We start from the raw sequence: 26,756 nt of genomic DNA, 5'->3' as shown, positions 1-26,756 counted from the left end.
GGAGGAGCTGGAGTGGGGGTGCTTTGGGGGGCCCCCCCGGCCTTTCAGGGTGCTGAGCCGGGCGTCCAGGGACAGGGTTCGGGGGCGGCCCCGCCGGGGGGGGCTGGGGCTGCGCAGGGGGGGCCCCTCGAACAGCGACAGCCACGGGGGGGGCCCCGGAGCGCGGGGAGCCCCCCCGTGCCGCGCCAGGATGTCGGTCACTGCCGCGATGTCATCCGAGGGGTCAATAGCTGGGGGGAAAAGGGGGGGTCACCGGGGGGGGGGGGGGGCAGGGGCAGCCCCAGAACCCCCCCCCCCCCCAATCCCCAGACCCCCGGCTGCTGCACCGTGGGGTGGGGGCTGTGAAAGACCCCCCCCCCCAGAACCCCCCGGCCCCCCCCGTGGGTTCCCCTCACAGACTGTGGGGGGGTTTGGGGGTCCCTTCACTGCCCCCCCCCCCACCCCCCCCAGTCCCCACGGCCATCCTGGGGGTGCCGCGGCAGTGGGGGGGGGCTGTGGGGGGTCCCCCCGCGTCCCCCTCGTCACCTGTCGCTGTAGTAGGAGCTGAGCAGCGCGCGGATCTCGGCTGAGACATTCTCCTGCAGCAGGAGCCCCTCGCCCGGGGGGGCCCCGGGGGGGCCCGGCGGGGCTGGGGGGGGGGCGCGGGTAGGGGGGTGGCAGAGCGGCAGGGCCGGGGGGAAAGAAACGGGGGGGACAGAGCGGGGAGGGGGGCACAGAGAGAGAGGGGGGACAGCGAGAAGAGCAGCGTTAGGGAGCGAGCAGAGAGCAGAGAGGGGGAGACAGAGCAGAGCCCCCCCAGACCGCGCCCCCCCCCGGCCCCCCCAAGCCCCACTCACCCGTCTGGTGGTAGAGAGAGCCCTGGGGGGGCAGCGGGGCCGGGGGGCGGCGCGGGGGGGGCTCCTCGATCCGCATCAGCTCCTCACACAGCACTGCTTCCACTGGGCTGTGGGAACGGGGACAACGGGGGCCGTGGCACAGAGGCCCCCGGGATCCGGGTGCTCCCGGGATGGGGACGGCAGGGGGACAAGGTCCCCTTGGATGGGGGTCAGCCTGGGATGGGGGTCTCACCCTGGGAGTGGGGGTGCTCTCAGGACTGGGGTCTCACTGGGTTGGGGGTCCTGGGGTGAGGGGGGTCCCACAGGGATGGGTCTCACAGGGATGGTCTGGGGTGGGGGTCCCCCAGGGGGACCTGCTCTTGTCCCTTCCCGTCTCTGTCCCGCCCCATCCATGTCACTGTCCCCCATCCCATGCCCATCTTTGTCCCCGTTCCTGTCCTGTTCTCATCCTTGTCCTTGTCCCCATTGCTCTGGGGTCCACTGGGTTGGGGGTCCTGGGGTGATGGGGCTCCGCAGGGAGGGGTCCCACAGGCATGGTCTGGGGTCCTGCCAGGCTGGGGGTCCCACAGGGACGAGGGGGTCCCACTAGGTTTGGGGTCCTTTAACAACGGGGATCCCACTGGGACAGGGTCCCAGCAGCACGGAGGGTCCCGCAGGGACGATGGGGATTCCCACAGGTCTTGGTGGGGGTCCCGGGGGTCCCGGCTCACCCAAGTCGTAGAGGTGCTGCCCGAAGGCTTGGAGCCAGCGCTGGGCCTCGGCCGCGCTCTCGGCCACCAGCGCGTGTGTCACCTCCTCCCCGCCCAGCCGGTTGGTGACGGCCACCCCGGGGGGCTGCCCGCAGCCCCCGGCCTCCACCGCGCGCACCCGCGTGTCCTGCGGCACCGGCAGGGCTTGGAGCCCCCAGCCCCACAGCCCCCAGAGACCCCAAGCACCCCATAGACCCCAGAGCTCCCCAGAGGACCCCACAGCCCCCAGAGACCCCAAAAACCCCATAGACCCCAGAGCTCCCCAGAGACCCCACAGCCCCCAGAGACCCCAAGCACCCCATAGACCCCAGAGCTCCCCAAGCACCCCAAACACCCCATAGACCCCAAACACCCCCATAGACCCCAGAGCTCCCCAGAGACCCCAAAACACCCCATAGACCCCAGAGCTCCCCAGAGACCCACAGCCCCCTAGACCCCAAACACCCATAGCCCCCAGAGCTCCCCATAGACCCCAGAACACCCCATAACCTCGAACCACCCCAAGTCCCCCACTCTCCCCCTTTCTCCCTTGCACCCACCACGGCCCCATGTGCCCTCCATCCCCCCTGACCCCCACAACCCCACAGTCCCCCCACACTCCCCGTGCCCCCCCGACCCTGTGTCCCCCGTGTCCCCGTACCTTGGTGACAGCGATGGTGAGGGTGGGCTCCTGCCCTGCCTCGGCCTCGCCGGCGCTGCCGTAGCAGAGCAGCCCAGGGCCCCGCAGGACGCAGAACAGGGGGGCCCCGCTCGGCCCCTCGGCCCCCGGAGCCTGTCCCCGAGACCCCCGGAGCCGTGAGCACCCGCGGGTGACACCACAGCACCAGCGTGTCCCCCCCATTTCTGCACCCACACAGCCAGCTCCCCCCCCACACCAGTCCAGACCCACTGGTGGGTGTGTGCCACCACCCCTCCTGCCCCCATCCCTGTCCCCATTCCCAGCTCTGTCCCCGTTCTCATCCCAGCCCATTCCCACCCCTCGTCCCTGTTGTCCCTTCCCATCTCTGTCCCCGCCCCATTCATGTTCCCATCCGTGTCACTGTCCCCATCCCATTCCTCTGCCTGACCACATCCCATGCCCTTCTTTGTCCCCGTCCCTGTCCCCCGTTCTCATCCTTGTCCTTGTCCCCATTTCTCCACCCATCCCCCCTTATCTGTGTCCCCATCTCCATCCCTGTCCATCCCCATCACTGTCCCTGTGCTTCACCCTGTGCCTGTTCCCATCCCCATCTCTGTCCCCATTCCTGTCCCTGTCCCATCCTTGTCCTCATCCCCATCCCCATCCCCATCCCCATCCCCATCCCCATCCCCATTCCTGTCCCTGTCCTGTCCTGGTCCCATCTTTGTCCCTGTCCCACCCTTATCCCCATCCCTGTCCCTGTCTCCATTTCCATCCCTTTCTCACCCCCAATCCCATCCCTCATCCCACCCCACCCTCACATCCAATCCCATATCCCGATCCTCCTTCACCTGAGGCTGCATGGGCCTCTGTTCCCACGGGGATGTCATCCAGCCCATCCCTCTATCCCACGCCTCTTTCCCATTCCCTCTATCCCATTCCCTCACCTGCAGCTCCATTGGCCCTGTCACCGGGGGGTGTTAATACATCCCATTCCCCTATCCCATCTCTCTATCCCCATTTCTCTATCCCATTTCCCCCTATCCCATCCCTATATCCCATTTCCCTATATCCCATTTCCCTATATCCCATTTCCCTCTATCCCATTCTCTATCCCATTTCCCTCTATCCCATCCCTATATCCCATTTCCCCATCCTGTTTCCCTATATCCCATTTCCCTATATCCCATTTCCCTCTATCCCATTTCTCTATCCCATTTCCCTATATCCCATTTCTCTATCCCATTTCCTATATCCCATCCTATATCCCATTTCCCTATATCCCATTCTCTATCCCATTTCCCTCCATCCCCCGTTTCCCTATATCCCATTTCTGCATCCCGTTTCCCTATATCCCGTTTCCCTATATCCCATTCTCAATCCCGTTCCCTCACCTGCAGTTGCAGTGCCCCCTTTATCCTGCCAGCGTTAATGAACCCCATCCCTCCATCTCCCGCCTCTCTCCCACTGCCGGTGCCGTTCCCGGTGCCGTTCCCGGCGCCGTTCCCGGTGCCGTTCCCGGCGCCGTTCCCGGTGCCACCGCCGTGTCCCTCACCTGCAGCCGCAGTGTCCCTGTCGCCGCGGGGGCGTCCATGCAGCTCGGCCTGGCCGCCAGGCGGCAGCACATGCGGCCATAGAGGGGCACCCAGCAGGGGCTCTGCTCTGGGGGGACACGGGGGACACGGGGGGGACACTGACCCCAAACCCCCCTGCAGTGGGGATCTGCTCTGGGGGGACACGGGGGACACACACGGGGGACACTGACCCCAAACCCCCCTGCAGGGCTGTGCTCTGGGGGGACACTGACCCCAAACCCCCCAGCAGTGGGGATCTGCTCTGGGGGGACACGGGGGACACACACGGGGGACACTGACCCCAAACCCCCCTGCAGTGGGGATCTGCTCGGGGGGGACACGGGGGACACACACGGGGGACACTGACCCCAAACCCCCCTGCAGTGGGGCTCTGCTCTGGGGGGACACGGGGGACACACACGGGGGACACTGACCCCAAACCCCCCTGCAGTGGGGATCTGCTCGGGGGGGACACGGGGGACACACACGGGGGACACTGACCCCAAACCCCCCTGCAGTGGGGCTCTGCTCTGGGGGGACACTGACCCCAAACCCCCCTGCAGGGCTGTGCTCTGGGGGGACACTGACCCCAAAACCCCCTGCAGTGGGGCTCTGCTCTGGAGGGACAACGGGGGACACGGGGGGGACACTGACCCCAAACCCCCCTGCAGTGGGGCTCTGCTCTGGGGGACACTGACCCCAAACCCCCCCTGCAGTGGGGCTCTGCTCTGGGGGACACGGGGGACACACACGGGGGACACTGACCCCAAACCCCCCTGCAGTGGGGCTCTGCTCTGGGGGGGACACGGGGGACACACACGGGGGACACTGACCCCAAACCCCCCTGCAGGGCTCTGCTCTGGGGGGGACACTGACCCCAAACCCCCCTGCAGTGGGGCTCTGCTCTGGGGGGACACTGACCCCAAACCCCCCAGCAGTGGGGCTTTGCTCTGGGGGGACACGGGGACATTGGGGGACCCCCGTACCACACTAACCCCAAAATGCTGCAAATGGGGGCAGCCCCATTGCCCGAGTTATGGGGTGCCATGGGGTGCTCTGGGGAGTTTTGGGGTGCCATGGGGTGCCATGGGGTGTTATAGGGTGGTGTGGGGCGTTATAAGGTGTTGTGGGGTGCCATGGGGTGTTATAGGGTGGTATGGGGCGTTATAAGGTGTTGTGGGGTGCCATGGGGTGTTATAGGGTGGTATGGGGCATTATAAGGTGTTGTGGGGTGCCATGGGGTGTTATGGGGTGTTACGTGGTGCCCTGAGGTGTTTTGGGGGTGTTATCAGGTACTGTGGGGTGTTATGGGGTATTACGGGGTGCCATGGGATGTTTGGGGGTATTACGGGGTGCCATGGGGTGGTTTGGAATGTTACTGGGTGTTACGGGGTATTACATGGTGTTATGGGGTGTTATAGGGTGCCACGGGGTGTTATAGGGTACTATGGGGTGCCATGGGGTGTTTTGGGGTGCTAGGGGTTGTTACGGGGTGTTATAGGGTGCCAGGGGGCGTTCTGGGGTGCCACGGGGTGTTCTGGGGTCCCACTGACCGTCAGCGGCGATGACGAGGTCGTGGGTGCGGAAGCCATCGTGCACCTGCGCCAGGGACAGCGCGGCGTGCGCCAGCAGCTGGAACCGGGGACACCTGGGGACACCCGGGACACGGGACACCGGGGGTCAGGGGGACACTGGGGGTCAGGGGACACCGGGGGTCAGGGGACATCGGGGGGTGAGGGGACACCGGGGGTCAGGGGGACATTGGGGGGGTCAGGGGACATCGGGGACAGGGGACACCGGGGGTCAAGGGACATCGGGGGGTGAGGGGACACCGGGGGTCAGGGGACATCGGGGTCAGGGGACACTGGGGGTCAGGGGAACATCGGGGGGTCAGGGGACTCTGGGGTCAGGGGACACCGGGGGTCAGGGGACACTGGGGGCCAGGGACATCGGGGGGTCAGGGGACATTGGGGATCAGGGGGACATTGGTGGTCAGGGGACATCGGGGGGGGGGTCAGGGGACATTGGGGGTCAGGGGACATCGGGGGGGGGGTCAGGGGACATCGGGGGTCAGGGGACATCGAGGGGGGGTCAGGGCAGGCACAGGGGGTGTGTGCCAGGAGCTGGAACTGGGCAGGGACAGCTGGGGACAACGGGGGAGCGGGGACCAGGGGGGCACCGTGGGGGATTTGGGGGGTCAGGGAGGGTGGGAGGGGTCTGGGGGCACAAGGGGGACATGTGGCACACAGGGGGACACAGGGGGCACACAGGGGGACATGGGGCACACAGGGGGACATGTGGCACACAGGGGGACATGGGACACACAGGGGGACATGGGGCACACAGAGGGGCACAGGGGGCACACAGGGCACACAGGGGGACACGTAGCACACAGGGGGACATGGGGCACACAGCGGGACATGGGGCACACAGGGGGGCACAGGGACACACAGGGGGACACAGGGGCACACAGGGGGACATGGGGCACACAGGGGGGCACATGGGGCACACAGGGGGCACAGGGGGACACAGGGGGGCACAGGGGGGCACAGAGGGACATAGGGCACACAGGGGGACATGGGGCACACAGGGGGCACGTGGGGCACACAGGGGGGCACAGGGGCACACAGCGGGACATGGGGCACACAGGGGGGCACAGGGGGCACACAGGGGGGCACATGGGGCACACAGGGGGACATAGGGCACACAGAGGGCACACAGGGGCACACAGGGGGACATGGGGCACACAGGGGGCACAGGGGGCACACAGGGGCACACAGGGGACATGTGGCACACAGGGGCACACAGGGGCACACAGGGGGACACGTGGCACACAGCGGGAGGACACGTGGCACACAGCGGGACATGCCACACCGGGGGGCACTCACGGCACGCCGGGCGGGGGCAGCAGCAGTGCCCCGGTGCCGCCGGTGCCCGGGGGGCTGCCGGGCCCCCCCTCCATGGCCGCCCGTGCCCGGCGCCCCGAGGAGCGGCCCAGGGAGGTGCTGAGACGCGTCGCCAGCTTTTTGGGGGTGCTGCCCTGCGCCCCCCCGCCCGGCAGCCCCGCGCTGTACAGCTCCACCTTCAGCTCGAAATCGGGGCCCGCCTCCGAGCTGGGGGGGGGCACGGCGGGGTCAGTGCCAGCGCGGGGGGGGACACCCCCACGGCCACCCCGGGGCACACCCCCACGGCCACCCCGGGGGGACACCCCCACGGCCACCCCATGGGCTGCGGGGACACGGCAAGGGGCAGAGTGGGGCAGGGGTCCCGCCCAGGGGTCCCCCCTAGATGGGGTCCGAGGTCCCCTGGATGGGGACAGGAGAGGACAGGGGTCCCCAGGGGGGGGGTTGGTGGTGGCAGGGGTCCCATGGGGGGTGCAGGGTCCCTGGGGGGGTGTCAGGGTCCCGGGGAAGGGTGTGGGGGGTGTCTGGGGTCCCATGGGAGGGATCAGGGGTGCCATGGGGGCATATTGGGGTGCTCAGGGGCCCCATAGAGTGGCTCAGGGGTCCCCAAGGCGGGGCTGGTGGTGGCAGGGGTCCCATGGGGGGTGGCAGTGGCCCTGGGGGGGTGTGGGGGTGTCTGGGGTCCCATGGGAGGGATTAGGGGTCCCGTGGGGGCGCATTGGGGTGCTCAGGGGTCCCACAGAGAGGCTCGGGGTGCCATAGGGGGATATGGGGGGTGTCAAGGGGGGGTGCCAGGGTCCCAAAGGGGGTGCCAGGCACCCGGGGAAATGGGTGGGGGTGTCTGGGGTCCCATGGGAGGGATTAGGGGTCCTGTGGGGGCGCATCGGGGTGCTCAGGGGTCCCACAGAGAGGCTCGGGGTGCCATAGGGGGATATGGGGGTGTCAAGGGGGGTGCCAGGGTCCCAAAGGGGGTGCCAGGCACCCGGGGAAATGGGTGGGGGTGTCTGGGGTCCCATGGGAGGGATTAGGGGTCCCGTGGGGGCGCATTGGGGTGCTCAGGGGTCCCACAGAGAGGCTCGGGGTGCCATAGGGGGATATGGGGGTGCCAGGGTCCCAAAGGGGGTGCCGGGGGAAGGGGTTGGGGGGTGTCGGGGGTCCCGTGCCCCCCCCTCACAAGAGCACGGCGCCCTCGAAGCAGATGTCGGTGAGGGTCCTGTCCACCAGCACCGTGGGGGTGTCGTGGATCTCGGCCCCCACCTGCAGCAGCAGGAACACGGCACAGCGGTGCAGCTCTGGGGGGGGCAGCGCGGGTCACACAGGGCATCGCAGGGGAACGGGGGACCCCCGGCACCCCAACACTCACCCCCCTTGTTCCTGAAGTACTCGGTGTCCTTCCACATCAGCGGGATGCGCAGATCTGGGGCGGCGGGGGGGTGGGGGAGGGAGGGCAGGAGCGGGGTGAGCCCCCCTGAGACACCCCCAGGCCCCCCCCCCCCCCCAAAAATGCAGAAGGTGCCGCAGGGGGGGGCAGGCAGAGGGGATGGGGTTCCCCCTCCCCAGAGCGCCCCGGGACCCCCCCAGCGCCCCCATACCTGAGATGCAGACGGTGCCCCGGCACGGCACCCGCTCAGCCCCGGGCCCGTCCGAGGGGCTGCGGGGGGGACGGGAGGGGCTCAGCAAAGCTCCCCCCAGGTTTTGGGGTGCTCCCCCCCCACCTTTGGGGCGTCCCCTGCCAACACACCCCCACTGTGCGCCCCTCTGGGTTTCCTCGTTCCCCCCCAAATTTTGGGGTGTCTCTCACTGCCGCAGACCCCCCCCCCACAAGGGTCTCTCATCCCACCCCCGGGTTTTGGGGTGTCCCTCACTGCCGTGTCCCCCATGGGGGTTTTGGGGTGTCCCTCACTGCCGTGTGCCCCATGTCCCCCCAGGTTTTGGGGTGTCCCTCAGCGCTGCAGACCCCCAGGGTCCCTCATCCCATCCCCCTGGGTTTTAGGGCTCCCCTCACTGCAGCGTGCCCGACGTCCCCCCAGGTTTTGGGGTGTCCCTCACCGCCTCACCCCCCACGGGACCCTCAAACCCCCTCCCTAAGTTTCGGGGACCCTCCCCGGCTTTTAGGGTGCCTCTCACCACCCTGCGGGGCTCCCCATTCCCCCTCCACTTTGGGGTGCTCCATAGGGCGCCCTCCCCACCTTTGGGCATCCCTTGGGGTACCCGATTCCCTCCGCCACCATTTTCGGGGTCCCTCACCGCCGGGCCCCCCTCAGCCGGGCCTCCTGGCGCCGCTGCAGCTCCCCCCCGGCCGCGACCACCCTGGCATCGCACAGCACCAGGGTCTTGGTGGTCTCCAGCGCCTGCTCGGGCCGGCTGCAGGCGGGGGAGCAGCCGCCGGGCCCCCTCCCGCACCCGCAGCGCCCGCTCCAGGGCCCGCTGCAGCTCCGGCTCCTGGGAACGGGGATTGGGGGGTCAGGGGGACCCCAAAACCCCTGTCACACCCACAGTGCCCGCTGCAGCTCCAGCTCCTGGGAACGGGGATTGGGGGGTCAGGGGGACCCCAAAACCTCTCCCACACCCACAATGCCCGCTGCAGCTCCGGCTCCTGGGAACGGGGCATTGGGGGGTCAGGGGGACCCCAAAACCCCTCCTGCACCCACAATGCTCGCTGCAGTTCCAGCTCCTGGGAACGGGGCATTGGGGGGTCAGGGGGACCCCAAAACCCCTCCTGCACCCGCAGTGCCCGCTCCAGGGCCCGCTGCAGCTCCGGCTCCTGGGAACGGGGCATTGGGGGGGTCAGGGGGACCCCAAAACCTCTCCCGTACCCACAATGCCCGCTCCAGGACCCGCTGCAGCTCCAGCTCCTGGGAACGGGGCATTGGGGGGTCAGGGGGACCCCAAAACCCCTGTCACACCCACAATGCCCACTGCAGCTCCGGCTCCTGGGAACGGGCACATTGTGGGGGTCAGGGGGACCCCAAAATCCCTGTCACACCCGCAGTGCCCGCTCCAGGGCCCGCTGCAGCTCTGGCTCCTGGGAACGGGGCATTGGGGTGTCAGGGGGACCCCAAAACCCCTGTCACACCCACAATGCTCGCTGCAGTTCCAGCTCCTGGGAACGGGCATTGGGGGGTCAGGGGGGACCCCAAAACCCCTCCTGCACCCGCAGCACCCGCTCCAGGGCCCGCTGCAGCTCCGGCTCCTGGGAACGGGGCATTGGGGGTCAGGGGGACCCCAAAATCCCTGTCACACCCACAATGCCCGCTGCAGCTCCGGCTCCTGGGAACGGGGCATTGGGGAGTCAGGGGGACCCCAAAACCCCTGTCACACCCACAATGCCCCGCTGCAGGGCCTGCTGCAGCTCCGGCTCCTGGGAACGGGGCATTGGGGTGTCAGGGGGACCCCAAAACCCCTCCTGCACCCACTGCAGCTTGGGGTCCTGGCAACGGGGCACATTTTGGGGGGTCAGGGGGATCCCAAAATCCCTCGGCACCCGCAGTGGCTGCTCCAGAGCCTGCTGCAGCTCCAGCTCCTGGGAACGGGGCACATTTGGGGGGTCAGGGGCACCCCAAATCCCCTCCCAAACCTGCAGTGCCAATTCCAGAGCCCACTGCAGCTCCAGCTCCTGGGAACGGGGCACATTGTGGGGCGAAGGGGGACCCCAAATCCCCTCCCACACCCACTGCAGCTCTGGCTCCAGGCAATGGCAAATTGGGGGGGGTCAGGGGGACCCCAAAATCCCCTCTGCACCCACTGCAGCTCGGGGTCCTGGCAACGGGGCACATTGGGGGGGTCGGGGGTCCCCAAATCCCCTCCCGCACCCGCAGCAGCTCCGGCTCCTCTCACATTTGGGGTTCGGGAGGGTCTGGGGGAAATGTGGGGCTGGGGCACCGGCCGGGCACTGGGGAGCCGGGCACCCCCCGGGGGTCCCGGTCATGCCCAGGTGGTGCCAGCCCTACACACACACTCGGTGGGGGGGGGTCCCGCATTGTTTGGGGGGTCCCAGCCGCACCCACACATCGTGCACCCCATAGATTTACCAGGCACCCCACAAACGCCTCGTGCACCCCACAGATTTATCAGAGATCCCACGGACACATCGTGCACCCCGCGGGGAATCTGTGAGCCCCAAAACCAGACCGTGCACCCCACAATCACATCGCGGACCCCACGGCTGAGCCACGCACCCCACAGATCCGTTGTGCGCCCCACAGGTTTATCAGGCACCCCACAAACGATTCCTGCACCCCACGGGGGAACCGTGCACCCCACAAACACACCGTGCACCCCATAAGGGCACCACGTGCCCCACAGATCCATCGTGCACCCCACCAGGGAGCTGTGCACCCCAAAGGCAGGGCAAGCACCCCACAAACTCATCCAGCACCCCCTAGGGGAACCACGCACCCCACAGATCCATCCTGCACCCCAAAACCATGTCGCGCACCCCACAGACCCATCCTGCACCCCAAAACCACGTCGCGCACCCCACAGACCCATCCCGCGCCCCACAGATTTCCCGCACCACCCCAAACTCATCCTGCACCCCACAGATCCACGGCGCACCCCAAAACCCCCCCCAGATTCACCAAACACCCCCCAAAACCCCAAATTTCCCAGCGCGCGCCCCCCCCCAACGACCACCCTCAGCCCCCCCAAGTCCTTCCCGGTACCTCCTGCTCCTCCATCCCGGTCCCGATCCCGGTCCCGGTTCCGATCCCGCCCCTGTCCCCCCCCCGCCCCTCCAGTGACGTCATCAGCTATAAATAACCCCCGCTGCAAACAGGGGGAGCGGGAGCCCCCCCAAAATCGCCCCTCTCGCGGTTTTGGGGGGCTCCTCAAGGGGTGAATCCCTTTGGGATGAGGAGCCCATTCCATCTTCCCGGGACCCCCGGGACCCCCCGGAGCCCCCGGAGCCCCCGGAGCCCGGGTTCCCCGGGTTCCCCGGGCTCCGGGGGGTCTCGGGGGATCCCGGATTTGGATTTAAGGAGGGGGGGGGATCCCCCCAAAAATTCCCACCTGGATGCTGGCGGCGATCTGGCGGATGTAGAGCATGTTGAGATCCTCCAGGATCCGCAGCCGGCGGCCCCCCCCCCACCTCCATCGGGACCCCCGGGACCCCCCCAGCTATTTTGGGGGGGTTCCCCCAAAGCCCCCCAAGGGGGGTCCCGCCGCATCCAGCGCTGGGGTGTAGCGGGGGCCACCCCCCCACTGTCTAGCGAGGTGGCTGCGGGGAGAAAACGGGCTTTGGATGGAATTTGGGGGGTGCTTGGGGCCCCTCCCTGGAATTTGGGGGGGGGCGTCCACGTTGCTCGCCGCCCCCTCGCAGGGAACAAGGGGGGGACTGTGCGGGAAAGGGCAGCGGGGGCGGCGGGGAGGGGGGGTGGGGATGGGTTTGGGGGGCAGGGAGGGGTGGGGGAATTTGGGGGGCAAGAGGGGGAAGACTTGGGGGTGAGGGGAGAGGGGGGATGGGGGGCGGGCGAGGGAAGAGATGGGGGGCAGGGTTTGGGGACGAGGGGGCGGGAAAGGGGCGCAGGGGACAAGGTGGGGGGACAGGATGGGGGTGGGGGGTGCTTGGGATGGGATGAGGGGTGCAGGGACGGCAGAATGGGGTGCAGGGTTTGGGGCGCAGGGTTTGGGGTGCAGGGGGAGGATTAGGGGCAGGGAGGGAATGCAGGGATTGGGGCGCAGGGTTTGGGGTGCAGGGGGAGGGTTAGGGGCAGGGAGGGAATGCAGGGATTGGGGCGCAGGGTTTGGGGTGCAGGGGGAGGGTTAGGGGCAGGGAGGGAATGCAGGGATTGGGGCGCAGGGTTTGGGGTGCAAGGGGAGGATTAGGGGCAGGGAGGGAATGCAGGGATTGGGGTGCAGGGTTTGGGGTGCAAGGGGAGGATTAGGGGCAGGGAGGGAATGCAGGGATTGGGGTGCAGGGCACGGGGTGCAGGGGGAGGGTTAGGAACAGGGAGGGAATGCAGGGATTGGGGCGCAGGGTTTGGGGTGCAGGGGGAGGATTAGGGGCAGGGAGGGAATGCAGGGATTGGGGCGCAGGACACGGGGTGCAGGGCACAAGAGGAGAGGTGGAGGAAATGGGGTGCAGGAGACAAGATGGAGCGTGGGGATGGGAAAAGGGGGGCAAGGTTTTGGGGGCAAGGGAGGGGTTTGGGGGACAGCAGAGGGTGCGGGGGAATAGATGGGGCGCAGGGTTTGGGGTGCAGCGAGGGGATAAGGGGTGCGGGGGAGGGGACACCAGCTGGGGGGGGCGGGGAGGGGGTGCAGAGGAAGCGGTTCCAGGGTTTGGGGTGCTGGGGACAAGAGGGGGTGCAGGGTTTGGGGCGCAGGGGAGGGGGGGCAGGCAGAGGACGGGGTGCAAGGCTCGCGGTGCGGGGGCGGGACGAGGGGTGCCAGGGTCGGGGTGCAGAGCCTGGGGGTGCCGGGGACGGGAAAAGGGGCGCGGGGAGGGGGGGACACCGTGAGCCGGGGGTGCGGAACGGGGCTCCGGGAACGGCACTGGAGGAGGGGGTGGGGGAGGCGTGGGAGGAGCAGACGGGGTCCCGTGCGGGGGAGGCGGGGAACAGAGTCCCGGTGGGGACGGACACCGGGACCCCTTCTCCGCACACACCCCCCGCGCCCCCCACCCCGCGTGCAGCGCTGCCCCCCCGTTCCGGTACCTCCGGCCGCTCCCGCTCCGCCGCGATCGCGCACAGGAAGCGGCGGCCGCCCCCGCCCCACGTCCCGCCCCGTGTCCCCCATTCCCCGTGTCCCCCCCTCCCTTCTCCCAGGAGCCGCCTCCGTGTCCCCCCCGCCCCCCCCCCCCCGCGGGGCTCCGGGACACCGGGAATGGGCGGGGGGCGCCCCCTGCTGGGGGGGAAAACCGCGGTGCAAGGGGGGGCGGCGACACCCCCGGCGGCACCGGGACCGCCCCGACCGAACCGGAGCCCCCGTGGGGAGCTGGTACCGGGGGACTGGGAACCCCCGGGGGGAACCAACCCCCCCCCCCCCCCCGAGTGAACCGAGACTCCTCGGGATGCACCGGGACCTCCCCAAAGAGCGCCGGGATGCCCTCGAATGCCCCGGGACGATCCCCCAAGCGCGGCGAGACCCCTCAGAGTGCGTCCAGACACCCCCGAGAGAACCGGGAGCCCCCCCGAGTGAATCCGGACCGGCCAAGTGCAGCTGGGTGTTGAAAGACGGGGACCCCCACCCCCCTTATGCACCGCCGCGACCCCCCCAGGTGCCCCAGGAGCCCTCGAAACGCGCCAGATCCACCCCAGGATGCACCGAACCCCCCCAAAATTCACTGAGACCCCCCAGTATGCACCGGGGCCCCCCGAGCGTGGGTGTAGCGGATGAACTGGGACCCCCCCCGGTACACCAGGACCCCTCAGCGGCACCAAACCCCCCCTCAGCGGGGCACTGGGACCCCCATAAAGATGCCAGGACCCCACCCACACGCACTGAGCCCCCCCAGGCGCAGCGGGTTTGGCGTGAGCCGGGACCCCCGAAATGCCCGCTGTGCCACCGCCACGCGCGGGACGCCCCAACCCTCCTGTCCCCTCCCCGACCCCCAGTCCCTCCCAGTCCTTCCCAGTCCCTCCCAGTCCCTCCCAGTCCCTCCCAGTCCCCCCCCTCCCCGCGGGGCGCCGGGGGCGCGGGCGCTTCCCGCTGTGCCGGATCCCACCGGAATTCCCGGCTGGGCCGGGGCAGCGGGACGGGACGGGACGGGACGGGCCGGGGGGGCCCGGGGGGCAGGGAGCGGCCGTGACCGCCCCCGTGGCTTCGTGCCCGGTGCCCGGGCTGCTCCCGCTGCTCCCGGTGCTCCCGTACCTGCGCGGCCGGGGCCGGGGGGCGGCAGCAGCCCCGGCGCAATTCCATGTCCAGCGCTGACCCCCGCGCCACCGTGGCGCGGCTCCGCTCGTCCCGCCGGAACATGGCCGGGGGTCCCGGGGGTCCCGGGGTCCCGGGGGGTTCCGAGGGTCCGAGGGGCACCGGCGTCCAGAGGTTTCTGGAGGGTCCCGGCGCTCCCGGGGGTCGTGGGGGATCCCGGGGTCCGGAGTCTTCCGAGGGGTCCCCGGGGCGTTCTCGGTGCGCTGGAGTTTTGTGGGGGGGGTTCCCGGTGTTCCCGGTGTCCGAGGTGGTCCCGGGCTCCGGAGCTTTCCGGTCGCGGCAATCCCGGGGTTCTGGGGGTCCGGGTGCTCCGGGGGGGAGGTCAAGGGAGTCCCGGTGTTCGGAGCGTTCGGGGCGCTCCCCGGAGCTCTCCCGGTGCGCGACACCGGGACGGACGCACGGGGAGACGCCGGGCTCGCTCCTCGCCGCCCCGCGCAGCTCCGGGACGCCGCGGCGGCGGCGATCGGTGCCGGCGGCTCCTGGCACGGGCGGGACAATGGCCCGGGGTGGCGGGGGGGGGGGGGGGTCCGTGTGACATCTGTGCGCGAGTGACACCCCCGCGTGCGTGCCACACCGGGGCCGCCACGCGCGCGTCCCCACGGGGAACCCCAAAATCCCCGAGCGGGAGGGTGGGAAGGGGGCCCTGCGGGGATGCCGGCGGTGCCACCTTGGCCAGGGGACACTCGGCACGGGAACCTGTCGCAGCGCTCGGCCCCTCCGTGGGGAGCGGCTCTGGCGGGCGCCGGGCCGGGGGCTCGGGCTGAGCTCGTGGGCAAACGTCCTCGTCCTGCCCGGGGCCACATCCCGGCTCCCCGCGGGACATTGGCGGGGCTGGAGGGGGACGTGGTGCGCAGGGATGGGATGCACCCTCAGACGAGAGATCTGCCCGGATATTTGGGATATTCGGGGGGGTGTTCGGGGGGCTTGCGTGGATATTTGGGTATTTGAGTGGGTATTTGGGGGGTTTGCGTGGATATTTGGGTATTTGGGTGGGTATCTGAGGGGTTTGTGTGGACATTTGGGATATTTGGGTGGGTATCTGAGGGGTTTGCGTGGACATTTGGGATATTTGGGTGGGTGTTTGGGGGGTTTGCGTGGATATTTGGGTATTTGGGTGGGTATCTGAGCGGTTTGCGTGGACATTTGGGATATTTGGGTGGGTATTTGTGGGGCTTGCATGGATATTTGGGTATTTGGGTGGGTATCTGAGCGGTTTGCATGGATATTTGGGATATTTGGGTGGGTATCTGAGGGGTTTGTGTGGATATTTGGGACATTTGGGCGGGTATCTGAGGGGTTTGTGTGGATATTTGGGTATTTGAGTGGGTATTTGGGGAATTTGCGTGGATATTTGGGTGGGTATCTGAGCGGTTTGCGTGGATATTTGGGATATTTGGGTGGGTATTTGTGGGGCTTGCGTGGATATTTGGGTATTTGGGTGGGTATCTGAGCGGTTTGCGTGGATATTTGGGTATTTGGGTGGGTATTTGTGGGGCTTGCGTGGATATTTGGGTATTTGGGTGGGTATCTGAGCGGTTTGCGTGGATATTTGGGTATTTGGATGGGTATTTGGGGGATTTGCGTGGATATTTGGGTGGGTGTTTGGGGGGTTTGCGTGGATATTTGGGATATTTGGGTGGGTATTTGTGGGGCTTGCGTGGATATTTGGGTAGTTGGGTGGGTATTTGGGGGGTTTGCGTGGACATTTGGGATATTTGGGTGGGTATTTGTGGGGCTTGCGTGGACATTTGGGATATTTGGGTGGGTGTTTGGGGGGTTTGCGTGGATATTTGGGATATTTGGGTGGGTATCTGAGCGGTTTGCGTGGATATTTGGGATATTTGGGTGGTTGTTTGGGGGGTTTGCGTGGATATTTGGGATATTTGAGTGGGTATCTGAGGGGTTTGTGTGGATATTTGGGATATTTGAGTGGGTATTTGGGGGGTTTGCGTGGATATTTGAGATATTTTGGTGGGTATCTGAGCGGTTTGCGTGGACATTTGGGATATTTGAGTGGGTATTTGGGGGGTTTGCGAGGATATTTGGGATATTTGAGTGGGTATGTGGGGGGTTTGCGAGGATATTTGGGATATTTGAGTGGGTATTTGGGGGGTTTGCGAGGATATTTGGGATATTTGAGTGGGTATTTGTGGATATTTGGGATATTTGGGTGGGTATCTGAGGGGTTTGTGTGGATATTTTATATATTTGGGGGGTTTGCACGGATATTCGGGATATTTGGGTGGGTATTTGGGAGGTTTGCGTGGATATTTGGTATATTTGGGTGGGTATTTGGGATATTTGGGTGGGTATTTGGGGAGTTTGTGAGGATATTTTATATATTTGGAGGTTTGCGTGGATATTTGGGATTTTTAGGTGGGTATCTGAGGGGTTTGTGTGGATATTTGAGTGGGTATTTGGGGCGGTTTGTGTGGATATTTGAGTGGGTATTTGAGGAGGTTTTTGTGGATATTTGAGTGGGTATTTGAGGAGGGTTGTGTGGATATTTGAGTGGGTATTTGAGGAGGTTTTTTGTGGATATTTGAGTGGGTATTTGGGGGGGTTTAGTGGATATTTGAGTGGGTATTTGGGGTTGTTTTGTGGATATTTGAGTGGGTATTTGGGGTTTTTTTTGTGGATATCTGAGTGGGTATTTGAAGAGGTTTGTGTGGATATTTGAGTGGCTATTTGGGGTTTTTTGTGGATATCTGAGTGGGTATTTGAAGGGCTTTTGTGGATATTTGAGTGGGTATTTGGGGTTTTTTTGTGGATATTTGAGTGGGTATTTGAGGAGGTTTCTGTGGATATTTGGGTGGGTATTTGGGGTGTTTGTGTGGATATCTGAGTGGGTATTTGAGGGGTTTTTGTGGATATTTGAGTGGGTATTTGAGGAGGTTTCTGTGGATATTTGAGTGGGTATTTGAGAAGGTTTGTGTGGATATTTGAGTGGGTATTTGGGGGGTTTTGTGGATATCTGAGTGGGTATTTGAGGAGGTTTTGTGGATATTTGAGTGGGTATTTGGGTTTTTTTGTGGATATTTGAGTGGGTATTTGAGGGGTTTTTGTGGATATTTGAGTGGGTATTTGAGAAGGTTTTTGTGGATATTTGAGTGGGTATTTGAGGGGTTTTTGTGGATATTTGAGTGGGTATTTGGGGGGTTTTGTGGATATCTGAGTGGGTATTTGAAGGGCTTTTGTGGATATTTGAGTGGGTATTTGGGTTTTTTTTGTGGATAACTGAGTGGGTATTTGAGGAGGTTTTTGTGGATATCTGAGTGGGTATTTGAGGAGGTTTCTGTGGATATTTGGGTGGGTATTTGGGGTTTTTTTGTGGATATCTGAGTGGATTGATGGAGTCCTGTCTCAGTCTTCTCCCTGGACTAACCAGACCCAGCTCCCTCAGCCTGGGAAGTGCCGCGGGGCCCGAAAGCCCCCATGGCCCGCCCTCCCCGCTGTGCCCCGGGATTCCTCTGCCCGCAGGAGGCGGGGTTGGGCGGGAGCAGCCCCCAGGAGCGCAGAGCTCGGCCCTGAGGCCGCAGGGCCCCGGTGCTCGCCCGTGCTTTCCGCCGCTCAGCCCGCGCCCGGCTCCGCACCGGGCTCGCCCGGCCGCCCCGGCCGGCCCAAAAGCACCCGCGGCACCAGTTTCCCCCCGGGGCAGCGCGCAACGTGCCCACAGCAAAGATGGCGGCGGCGGCGTCACCCGCCCCGCATGAGGGACGGCAGCGAGTCCGGGCGGAAGCGCGTTTGGGCGGAAGCGGGTCCGTCCCGAATTGGGTCCCCCGCAGCCGGATGCGCAGGGCCTGGCGGCGCGGCGGGATGGAGGCCGGCGGCCACGGTGAGAGGGCGCGGGGCCGGGCAGGGTCCGGGCGGGCCGCGGGGTCGCTCCCCGGCGGGACAGAGCCCGCGGGGACCCCTCGCTGACCCTGCGTTCCCCCTCACAGGGCAGGAGGCCGAGGCGGGCGGCCATGGCGGCCACAAGAAGAAACACAAGAAGCACAAGAAAAAGCACAAGAAACGGCACCACCAGGAGGCGGGGCCGGCCCCGGGGCCCGAGCCCCCTCGGCAGCCCCGGCTGCGGCTCCGCATTAAGCTGGGAGGGCAGATCCTGGGCACCAAGAGGTGAGGAGGGAGCTGGGGGCAGATCCTGGGCACCAGAATGGGGGAGGAGGAGGAGGAGGAGGAGGGTGGGGGGAGGCAGGCCCGGGCGTGTTTCCACCCCCGCGCCCCCAAAGTCCTCCCTCTTCCCCTGCAGTGTCCCCACGTTCACGGTGGTCCCCGAAGGGCCGCACTCGCCGTCCCCCTCCCCTCTGCTGGCAGGGGACGAGGAGGAGCCCAGCGTCCCGCTGGAGCAGTACCGCGCCTGGCTGGGTGAGCAGGGGCTGGGGACAGGGCAGCGGGGGGCCCCGGCTGAGGGCTGGGCGGGGAGGGGCTGCGCCGGACCCCTCGGGGCGGGCTGAGCCCCCAGCCCTGTGACTGTTGCCACCAGATGAGGACAGCAACCTGGCCCCCTCGCCGCTGCCCGAGCTGGACCCCGAGAGCTGCTTCCCTCCGCGTGAGGAGGGGGAGGAGGAGGAGGAGGAGGAGGAGGAGGAAGAGGAGGAGGAGGAGGAGCGGCGCTGGCTGGCGGCCCTCGAGAGGGGGGAGCTGGACGACAACGGCGACATCAAGAGGGAGGTGGACGAGTCCCTCCTGACGGCCCGGCAGGTCAGGGGGCACGGGGGGACCAGGCGCTGGGCGGAGAGGGGGGACCGGCGAGCCCCGTAGCCCCCGAGGGCGCCTGGGAGGGCCGCGGGGACCCCAGGAGCGCAGCGGGGCCGGGCGGGCGGCCGGCTGGGAGCGGGCAGCCGGCTGGGAGCGTGACGCCGCGCCGCGCCCCCCGCAGCGCGCGCTGCTGCACAAGCAGCAGAGCCAGCCCCTGCTGCAGCTGCCCATGGGCGCCAAGGCCAAGGAGGTGACGGAGGAGATGCGGGAGAAGCGGGAGGAGCGGGCGCGGCGCCGGCGGCTGCAGGCCGCGCGCAAGGCCGAGGAGAGCAAGAACCAGACCATCGAGCGCCTGACGCGCACGCACAAGGCCAAGGTGAGGGCGCTGCGCGAGCGCCGCGCCCGCCCCGCGCCCTGCCCCGTCGTGCGCTACCGCGGCGCCGCCGACGGCGTCACCGTCTCCTTCCCCGCCGGGCTGCCGCTGCCGCTGCCCGCCGCCGCCGCCCCGCCCGTGCCCCCCGCCCGGCCCTGCGCCGTGCCCGGCTGCCCCAACCCCAGGCGCTACAGCTGCGCCCGCACCGGGCGGCCGCTCTGCAGCCTGGGCTGCTACCGGCGCAACCTGCAGCTGCTGCAGAGCGCGGGGTGAGCCCGCTGAGGGGGGCCACGGGCCCTCTGCGGGGGCCACGGGCCCTCTGCGGGGGCCACGGACACTCTGCAGGGGCTAGGGATCTTCTGTGGTGGCTACGGACACTCTGCGGTGGCTACGGACCCTCTGCGGGGGCTACGGACACTCTGCAGGGGCTAGGGATCTTCTGTGGTGGCTACGGACCCTCTGTGGTGGCTACGGACACTCTGCGGGGGATACAGATCTTCTCCATGGGCTACGGATCTTCTCCGGGCGCTACGGATCTTCTCCAGGGGCTACGGACCCTCTGCGGGGGCTACGGATCTTCTCCGGGGGCTACGGATCTTCTCCAGGGGCTACGGACCCTCTGCGGGGGCTACGGATCTTCTCCGGGGGCTACGGACGCTCTGCCGGGGGCTACGGGTCCTTCGCGGTGGATACCAAGGGCCAGATCTCGGCGCCACATGGACGCAGGGAGTTCCTGGATTGTGCACGCGGAGGAACCTGTAGATCTCCGCGCGGGGAGCTCCCGACCCTCCACGCGGAGGCCGAAGGCACAGCGCGGGGACGCCGGGCCTCTGCCGGGCGCACAGAGGCGCTGGCCACGCCGCAGGGACACAGGGCAGCTGGAGAGCCGCGGCTCCTCACGGAGACGCGCAGCCCCGGCTCCTCCGGATGGATATGGACAGCCGGGATGCGGCGCTCCAGAGGGCTCGGGGCTCTCCACGGGGACGCCGGGCGGGACTGAGCGTGGTCCCGAGGCGGGTCCGGTGCGGCGGAGCGCATTAAAGGCTGCTGCGGAACGAGCCGTGTGCGAGCGTGCTGCGGCGGGCGGGCGGGCAGCTCGCCCCCGGGGCCGCGGGGGTTCGGTCCGGTACTCCCCGGGGCCGCGGGGGTTCGGTCCGGTACCCCCCGGGGCCGCGGGGGTTCGGTCCGGTACTCCCCGGGGCCGCGGGGGTTCGGTCCGGTACTCCCCGGGGGTTCGGTCCGGTACTCCCCGGGGGTTCGGTCCGGTACTCCCCGGGGCCGCGGGGGTTCGGTCCGGTACGCCGCGGGGGTTCGGTCCGGTACTCCCCGGGGCCGCGGTGGTTCGTTCCCCGCCGGGTGTGGAGCAGCCCGATCCCCCCCCCCCCCGGTACGTTATGGTCCGTCCCGCGGTCCCGGGTGGGCGGGGCGCGCTCCGGCAGCGCTCATTGGCTGGGGACGTGCCCGGCGGAGAGCGGCGACGCTGATTGGTCGGGCGCTTTGCCAATCAGGCGGTGGAAGGGCTGCGCGCTCTCCAATTGGCTGCGCTGTGCCGAGCGCCCGCCCCGGGGCGCGCTAGGAGGCCGCGCCCTCCGTCGGGCTCGGGCCTGGGCCGCCATTGGCGGGCGCCGCTGTCAGTCAGAGCCTGGGGGCGGTGCTCCGTCCGTGGTTGGCCGCCACGGCCGCCAATCATTGCGGGGGCGGTGCTCGGCTTCTTTGTCTCTGTTGTTGGGCGTGAGACTCAGGCAGACGGCGAGCGATTGGCTGCAGCCGGGCGGCGGCGCCGGCGCCGATTGGCTGCCGGCTGCAGAGCGTTTGCTGATTGGCCAGCGGTGGCCGCGGGGGCGGGATTTCGGCCCGGGCGTGATGGCGGCGGCGACGGCCCCGGCCCGGGCGGCGGCGGCCGCGGGGGCCGCGATGGCGGCGGCGGCGGCGGCCACGGGGCGGCGGCGGCTGCTGCGGGCGGCGGGGGCCGCGGCCGGGCGGGCGCGGGGCCGCGGCGGGCTTTAGGCGGCGGCGCCATGGAGCGGCCCGGGAGCGCCGAGGGGGCCTGGGCCGCGCTGCTGGGCCGGCAGCACCCGCAGGTACCGGGCGGGCCGGGGCGGGGGGGCCGCGCGCGGGGCTGCGGTGACGGTGCGGCCGTGCCCGCAGGCCCGGGAGTTCTGCCCGGGGGTGAACAACCGGCCCTACGTGTGCGAGACCGGGCACTGCTGCGGGGAGAGCGGCTGCTGCACCTACTACTACGAGCTGTGGTGTGAGTGCGGGGGGCCCCGGGGAGAACGGAGGGGAGCGGGGAGTCTGGGCGGGCGGGACGGCAGGGGCTGTGTCGGGGCCCAGGGCTCCGGAAGAGCCGAGCCCCTGGCGGGCACGGAGGGTTCCGGGAGGTTCTGGGGGCTGCGGCCGGTCCGCCCGTGGGAACGGCGGTTCTACGTGAAGGTGACCCCCGCGCTCCGCGCCCCCGTTCCCGCAGGGTTCTGGCTGCTCTGGACCATCCTGATCCTGCTGAGCTGCTGCTGCGCCTTCCGGCACCGCCGGGCCAAGCTGCGCCTGCAGCAGCAGCAGCGGCAGCGTGAGATCAACCTCATCGCCTACCACGGTGCCTGCCACTACCCGCCCTCCTCGGGGGACCTCCGTGAGTGAGGGGCTTCTGAATTTCCCCCAGCCCCAGCCCCTGGCTCCCATGGGCGGTGGGGACCTCAGGGAGTCGGGACACCCCACGTGTCGCCCCCGGCCCCTCATACCCCACCATCTTCATGGGGGGATCTCAGTGAGTCAGCACCCCCTGAGCCACCCCCAAACTCCTGGATGCCCTGTCCGTGCCCCACGGACCCCCACGTGCACCCCCAGCCCTGCATCCCCCCGGCCCCACAGCCCCGGGCTGCGCTCTGCAGCTCCATCCCCCAGCTCTGCCCCGTGCCAAGCCGTGCCCTCCCTCTCCATCCTCTCAGGGGCTGTTTCCCGGTGCCTGTCCGTGTCCCGGGTGTCCCCCTGACCCCACCTCTCCCCCTCCCAGGGCTGCTGGCCTCCTTCAAGCTGCCGGCGTACGAGGAAGTGGCGCGGCGCCCCGGGACGCCGCCGCCGCCCTACAGCCCCGGGAGCCCCTCGCTGTCCCCCGGCTCCTCCGGGGGCTGCAGCTCCTGCTCCTGCGGCTGCTCCTGCGCCTCCTCCCCCAGCAGCTCCTCGCTCTCGGCGCCGGGCACCGACGAGACGGACCCGGAGCCGGGCCCGGGCCCGGGGGGCGGCAGTACCAGCCGTGACTACGGCTCCAGCAGCACCGGCACCGGTGCCAGCTGGGACCTGCCCCTGCCCGAGGAGCCGCCGGCCCGGGGGGGCCCCCCCAAACAAGTGCCCCCGGACTTCTGTGAGGCCGAGGGCCACCCCTGCTCCAACACCGAGGGGATCGAGGACGGGGGGAGCAGAGCGGTGCCAGGGGGATGCCCCGGGCGGCACCGGCGGCTCACGGGGGATTCGGGCATCGAGGTGGGCCGGGGCCTAGAGGAGGAGGAGGGCGAGCCTGAGGGCTGTGGGGGAGCAGGGGGTGGTGGGGGGCCTGGCTCACCCGTGCTGCCCGTCTGAGCCCCCCCCAAGACCCCCAGCTGGGGTCTGGACTCATCACGGAGCCCCTGGGGGCCCCTCACCCTGACGGACACCCACCTTGCAGTGTGGTGGGGTCCTGCTGGAGCCCCCTCCCCTCCAAACTGCTCCTGGGGCCTCCCCTGTGATCCCGGTGCTGCTGCCCGGGGGAGCCCCATCGCCCGGGGGGTGCCCGAGACCGTGGGGCTGGGTGGTCCCGGCGCGTTCTCTGACCATTAAAGAGATGTGGAAATACCATTGACCCTTGCGGTGGGTGCACTGGGGCGGGTGGCGACCCCCTGACTCCACAGGAAGGGGCAAAACAATCCCCCCCGTGGCACAGGGGGCACCAGTCTGACCTGGGGCCAGCAAAGGTGACCCTGGGACACCCTGACACGGGTGGCGAGAGGCTACAGTTGGGGAGGTTTATTGCAGGGGAGGCACTGGGGGCTCTGCCACAGCCCCCCAACACCTCCCCTGGCCCTGAGCACGCCAGGCAGGCGGGGGGCACGGGGACCCGCCCACATTAATAGTCCTCGGCCATGGCCAGCACAACGAGCGCGGACCAGCCGGCGAAAGGGTGACAACCCTGCCCGGTGCCATCGCTGTCCCGGTAGTGCTCCCAGAGGAAGCCGGTGGCCTCGTACTGCCGGAACACGTTGGCCACGAGGTTGTGGCGCAGCTCCCGGTACAGCTGGGCCGCGCGCTCCCGGTGCGGCCCCGCCGCCTGCGCGTAGCCGCGCAGCGCCCGCAGCGCCAGGAAGTTGATGTTGACCCAGACGGAGCCGCGCCAGTACGGGGGGTCGTGCTCGGTGTTGCGGCGCAGGTACATGGGGCTGTCGCGGGCCAGCGAGCGCAGCCCGAAGGGCGTCCAGAGCTGCTGCTCGCTGCGCATGGAGCCCAGCAGCGCCGGCAGCCGCGGGGAGTCCGCTCGGAGCAGCTGCAGCAGCAGCGGGAACAGGCTCACGTAGCCCAAAGCACCCACAAACCGCGGCCGCGGCGCCTCCCGCACCTCCCGCCGCAGCTGCGGGGGCGGCGGGGGCCTGCCGGGCGCGGCGGCCGGGTGGCGCCAGCGCAGAGCCACGGCCGCGCTGTGATTGCCGAAGTCGGCGAAGGCGCCCAGCTCGGGCGCCCAGTGCAGCCGGTCCAGCAGGTCGTTGTCGCTCAGGGCCGCGGCCAGGTCGCGATAGGGCGCGGGGGGCTCGCCCAGGCGCTCGGCCAGCGCCGCCAGCACGCGGGCGCCCAGCGCCATCCAGCAGCGCAGGTCCAGGTGCCGCTCCTGGGCCGACGGGTGGGAGGCGCGGGGGTAATCGTCCAGCCCCGAGGACAGAGTCTTGGGGTTCAGGAAGCGCTCGGGGTCGGCGTCGCGGCCGCGCCAGCGGAAGGTGAAGGGCTCGGGGCCGGCCTGGGTGCGGTTCAGCCACTCGAACCAGGCGCGCAGGCGCGGGAAGAGGCGGCGCAGGTAGGGCAGGGGCGCGTCGGGCAGCAGCCGCTCCAGCGCCAGCAGCAGCGTCGGGGGGTTCGCCGTCTCGCTGTGCTGCAGCACGAACTCGGGGGGCACGCGGGACCGCGCCTCCTCCCCCAGGATCTGCTCCCGCGGGATCCAGCCGTCGGCGTTCAGGAGGTCGAGCCAGTGGGCGAGGATGTCGCGGGCCAGCACGGGGTCCCAGCGGGCCAGCAGCAGCAGGTGGAAGCCCTCATCCCACAGGAAGCCACGCGGGAAGCAGGAGCGGGAGGGCACGGCCGTGAACAGCGTGGACTCCATGCCGGGCACCGGCTCTTCCCGGTGCTCCGAGCGCAGCAGGGAGCGGCCGTGGAAGAAGCCGATCCCGCCCAGCATCTCGCTGAGCGCGGCCTGGGCGAAGCGGCGCTGCGGGAGGGACGCCCCGCGCGCCCCCAGCCCGAAGGTGTCCTCAAAGCGTTGCTCAAAGGCGGCCGCGTGCCGGGCCAGCGCCGCGCTCAGCGCCGGCCTCGCCAGCCTCCCGCGCCGCGCCCCGGCCGCGCTGCCCGACTCCAGCGTCACCTCCAGCGCCGCCGGCGGCTCCAGCGTCACCTGGTGCAGCAGCAGCTGCCCCCGCGGGGGCTCCCCAGGCAGCCCCCCGGTGCTGGACACCCCGAAAAAGCGGCGGCGGGGTCGGCCTGGCGGGGAGAACACGGAGCTCTCGTGGAGGCTGTGCCGGACCAGGTCGGTGAGACGGTGCAGCCCCGGCAGTCCCGCGGCCAGGAAGTTGTAACTGAGGGGCAGAGGACAGTCAGGGATGGGGAACGTAGCGGGGACACGGGGAACGGGACGTGGGGCAGATGGAAGGGACACAGCCCAGACGCTCACCTGGCATACTTGGGTCCCTCCCCGCCCTCCCCGGTGGGGGGCAGGAAGGTGACGGTGAAGTCCCCGAGCTCCTCCGCCGTCCCTGCCACGGCCGCCAGCCGTGTCCCGTTCTCCAGCACCGGCCGCAGCGTCCCCTGCCCGTCTGTGGCCACGTAGAAGAAGAGGGACAGGAGCGGGGCCGGGCCCTTGCCCTGGGGAGGAGGAAGAGGACGATGACAAAAGCTCCTCGTCATCCCAACCCCTCTCCCACTCTCGCCCCCTCACCTCCGTCTTCACCGTGACCCGCCAGCTCCAGTCGCCGCCGTGGTCCCCCCCCAGCTGCTTCACGAACTCGGTTCTCAGCACCAGCCCCTCGTCGCGGATCTCCTGCACTCCGAAATTCTGCCCGTCGTGCATCAGCCACCCGTATCGCGACACGCCGTCGTTCTGCTCGCTCGTGTGCCGCAAGTTGCCGCCGTGTTGGAGCCACATCAGTCCTGGAGGGGCGGGGAGGTGTCAGCCGCGGCCCTCGTGCCGGGAGCGGGGCCGGGCGAGCCCCAGGGCGGGCAGAGCCCCCCGCGCCCCTCACCGGTCACGGCGGAGCGCGGGCTCCGCGTCTTCATCCCGAAGTAGACGTGAGGCCGGTACGTGCCCCAGAAATAGGTGGGCGATGCGAGAGGCCCGGTGGAGCCAGGGGGAACGGCGGGGGGCGCGGGGTGGGGGGTGACGAGGCGGGAGGCTTCGCTCCACCGCTTCCATCCGGCGGCCGCCGCCGCCAGACCCAGCGCCAGCGCCGCCGCCGCCGCTGTAAGCGCCAGCGCCGTCCGGCCCCGCCCGGAGCCTCGCGGTGGCTTTTGCTGTTGCCGCAGTTTCGGGTCCCGCTCCCGGAGCCGCTCCCGGGGCCGCTCCCGGGGTCCATCCCCGCCGCGCCGCCGCCGCTCGCCCGCCATCAGGGCTGTCGCGCTGGTGACGCCCGCGCCGCGCCGGCGGCGGCGAGGCCGGTTCCGCCAGCGGCCCCCGGCGGGCGGGAGGAACGCGCGCGGGCTCAGCCCCCCCCGGGACCCCGCTGGCCCCAAACCGGGGGGGACAGCGGCACCGCACGGCGTCCCCGACCAGCCCGGCCACCCAGGCCACGCTCCTTGCTCTCCTCCCCCGCCTCTCCGCGGATACCCAAAGGACCCCCAGCCTTGCCAAGGACCACCCTGGAACCCCAGCTATCCACCTGCAATATCCCCCAGGGGAACCCCACCC

At 68.7% G+C, this 26,756-nt stretch overlaps 4 protein-coding genes across 4 annotated transcripts; 2 read left to right on the top strand and 2 right to left on the bottom strand.

Annotated features, from left to right (window-relative positions):
- Positions 1–521: 521 nt before the first annotated feature.
- On the bottom strand, positions 522–14,634 carry RTKN (rhotekin). Its single transcript, XM_068189128.1, is given in 14 exon segments — positions 522–628; positions 837–924; positions 927–943; positions 1,547–1,712; positions 2,226–2,357; positions 3,760–3,866; positions 5,332–5,426; positions 6,667–6,891; positions 7,856–7,973; positions 8,045–8,098; positions 8,274–8,332; positions 8,929–9,056; positions 9,058–9,123; positions 14,494–14,634. Coding segments are annotated over 14 exon segments (1,467 nt in total). The 5' UTR covers positions 14,599–14,634.
- Positions 14,635–18,198: 3,564 nt separating this feature from the next.
- Positions 18,199–20,676, top strand: INO80B (INO80 complex subunit B). Its single transcript, XM_068189120.1, has 5 exons — positions 18,199–18,388; positions 18,495–18,672; positions 18,806–18,921; positions 19,040–19,257; positions 19,436–20,676. Exons 1-5 carry the CDS (start codon positions 18,235–18,237, stop codon positions 19,898–19,900), a joined length of 1,131 nt encoding a protein of 376 aa, XP_068045221.1. The 5' UTR covers positions 18,199–18,234; the 3' UTR covers positions 19,901–20,676.
- A 797-nt stretch (positions 20,677–21,473) lies between these two features.
- Positions 21,474–23,452, top strand: WBP1 (WW domain binding protein 1). Its single transcript, XM_068189121.1, has 4 exons — positions 21,474–21,708; positions 21,776–21,878; positions 22,095–22,256; positions 22,638–23,452. The coding sequence occupies exons 1-4, from the start codon at positions 21,646–21,648 to the stop codon at positions 23,198–23,200; spliced, it is 891 nt and encodes a 296-aa protein (XP_068045222.1). The 5' UTR covers positions 21,474–21,645; the 3' UTR covers positions 23,201–23,452.
- A 121-nt stretch (positions 23,453–23,573) lies between these two features.
- Positions 23,574–26,545, bottom strand: MOGS (mannosyl-oligosaccharide glucosidase). The gene is made up of 4 exons (XM_068189119.1): positions 26,095–26,545; positions 25,791–26,002; positions 25,527–25,717; positions 23,574–25,431 (listed from the first exon to the last, which is right to left on the bottom strand). The coding sequence occupies exons 1-4, from the start codon at positions 26,453–26,455 to the stop codon at positions 23,724–23,726; spliced, it is 2,472 nt and encodes an 823-aa protein (XP_068045220.1). The 5' UTR covers positions 26,456–26,545; the 3' UTR covers positions 23,574–23,723.
- Between the last annotated feature and the right edge of the window lie 211 nt (positions 26,546–26,756).

Source organism: Anomalospiza imberbis, chromosome 4 (genome assembly GCF_031753505.1).
Source record: "Anomalospiza imberbis isolate Cuckoo-Finch-1a 21T00152 chromosome 4, ASM3175350v1, whole genome shotgun sequence".
NCBI classification, from domain to species: Eukaryota; Metazoa; Chordata; class Aves; order Passeriformes; family Viduidae; genus Anomalospiza; species Anomalospiza imberbis.
The sequence above is the reverse complement of the archived record's forward strand: the minus strand, read 5'-3'. Positions and strand labels throughout refer to the sequence as shown.

Coding starts and splice junctions, on each gene's coding strand:
- INO80B (XM_068189120.1), top strand. CDS start 18,235: ATGGCGGCGGCGGCGTCACCCGCCCCGCATGAGGGACGGCAGCGAGTC. Junction 18,389..18,494: donor GATGGAGGCCGGCGGCCACG/GTGAGAGGGCGC, acceptor TCCCCCTCACAG/GGCAGGAGGCCGAGGCGGGC. Junction 18,922..19,039: donor GCAGTACCGCGCCTGGCTGG/GTGAGCAGGGGC, acceptor TGTTGCCACCAG/ATGAGGACAGCAACCTGGCC.
- WBP1 (XM_068189121.1), top strand. CDS start 21,646: ATGGAGCGGCCCGGGAGCGCCGAGGGGGCCTGGGCCGCGCTGCTGGGC. Junction 21,709..21,775: donor TGGGCCGGCAGCACCCGCAG/GTACCGGGCGGG, acceptor CCGTGCCCGCAG/GCCCGGGAGTTCTGCCCGGG. Junction 22,257..22,637: donor GCCCTCCTCGGGGGACCTCC/GTGAGTGAGGGG, acceptor TCCCCCTCCCAG/GGCTGCTGGCCTCCTTCAAG.
- MOGS (XM_068189119.1), bottom strand. CDS start 26,455: ATGGCGGGCGAGCGGCGGCGGCGCGGCGGGGATGGACCCCGGGAGCGG. Junction 25,718..25,790: donor GGGTCACGGTGAAGACGGAG/GTGAGGGGGCGA, acceptor CCTCCTCCCCAG/GGCAAGGGCCCGGCCCCGCT. Junction 25,432..25,526: donor GAGGGACCCAAGTATGCCAG/GTGAGCGTCTGG, acceptor TCTGCCCCTCAG/TTACAACTTCCTGGCCGCGG.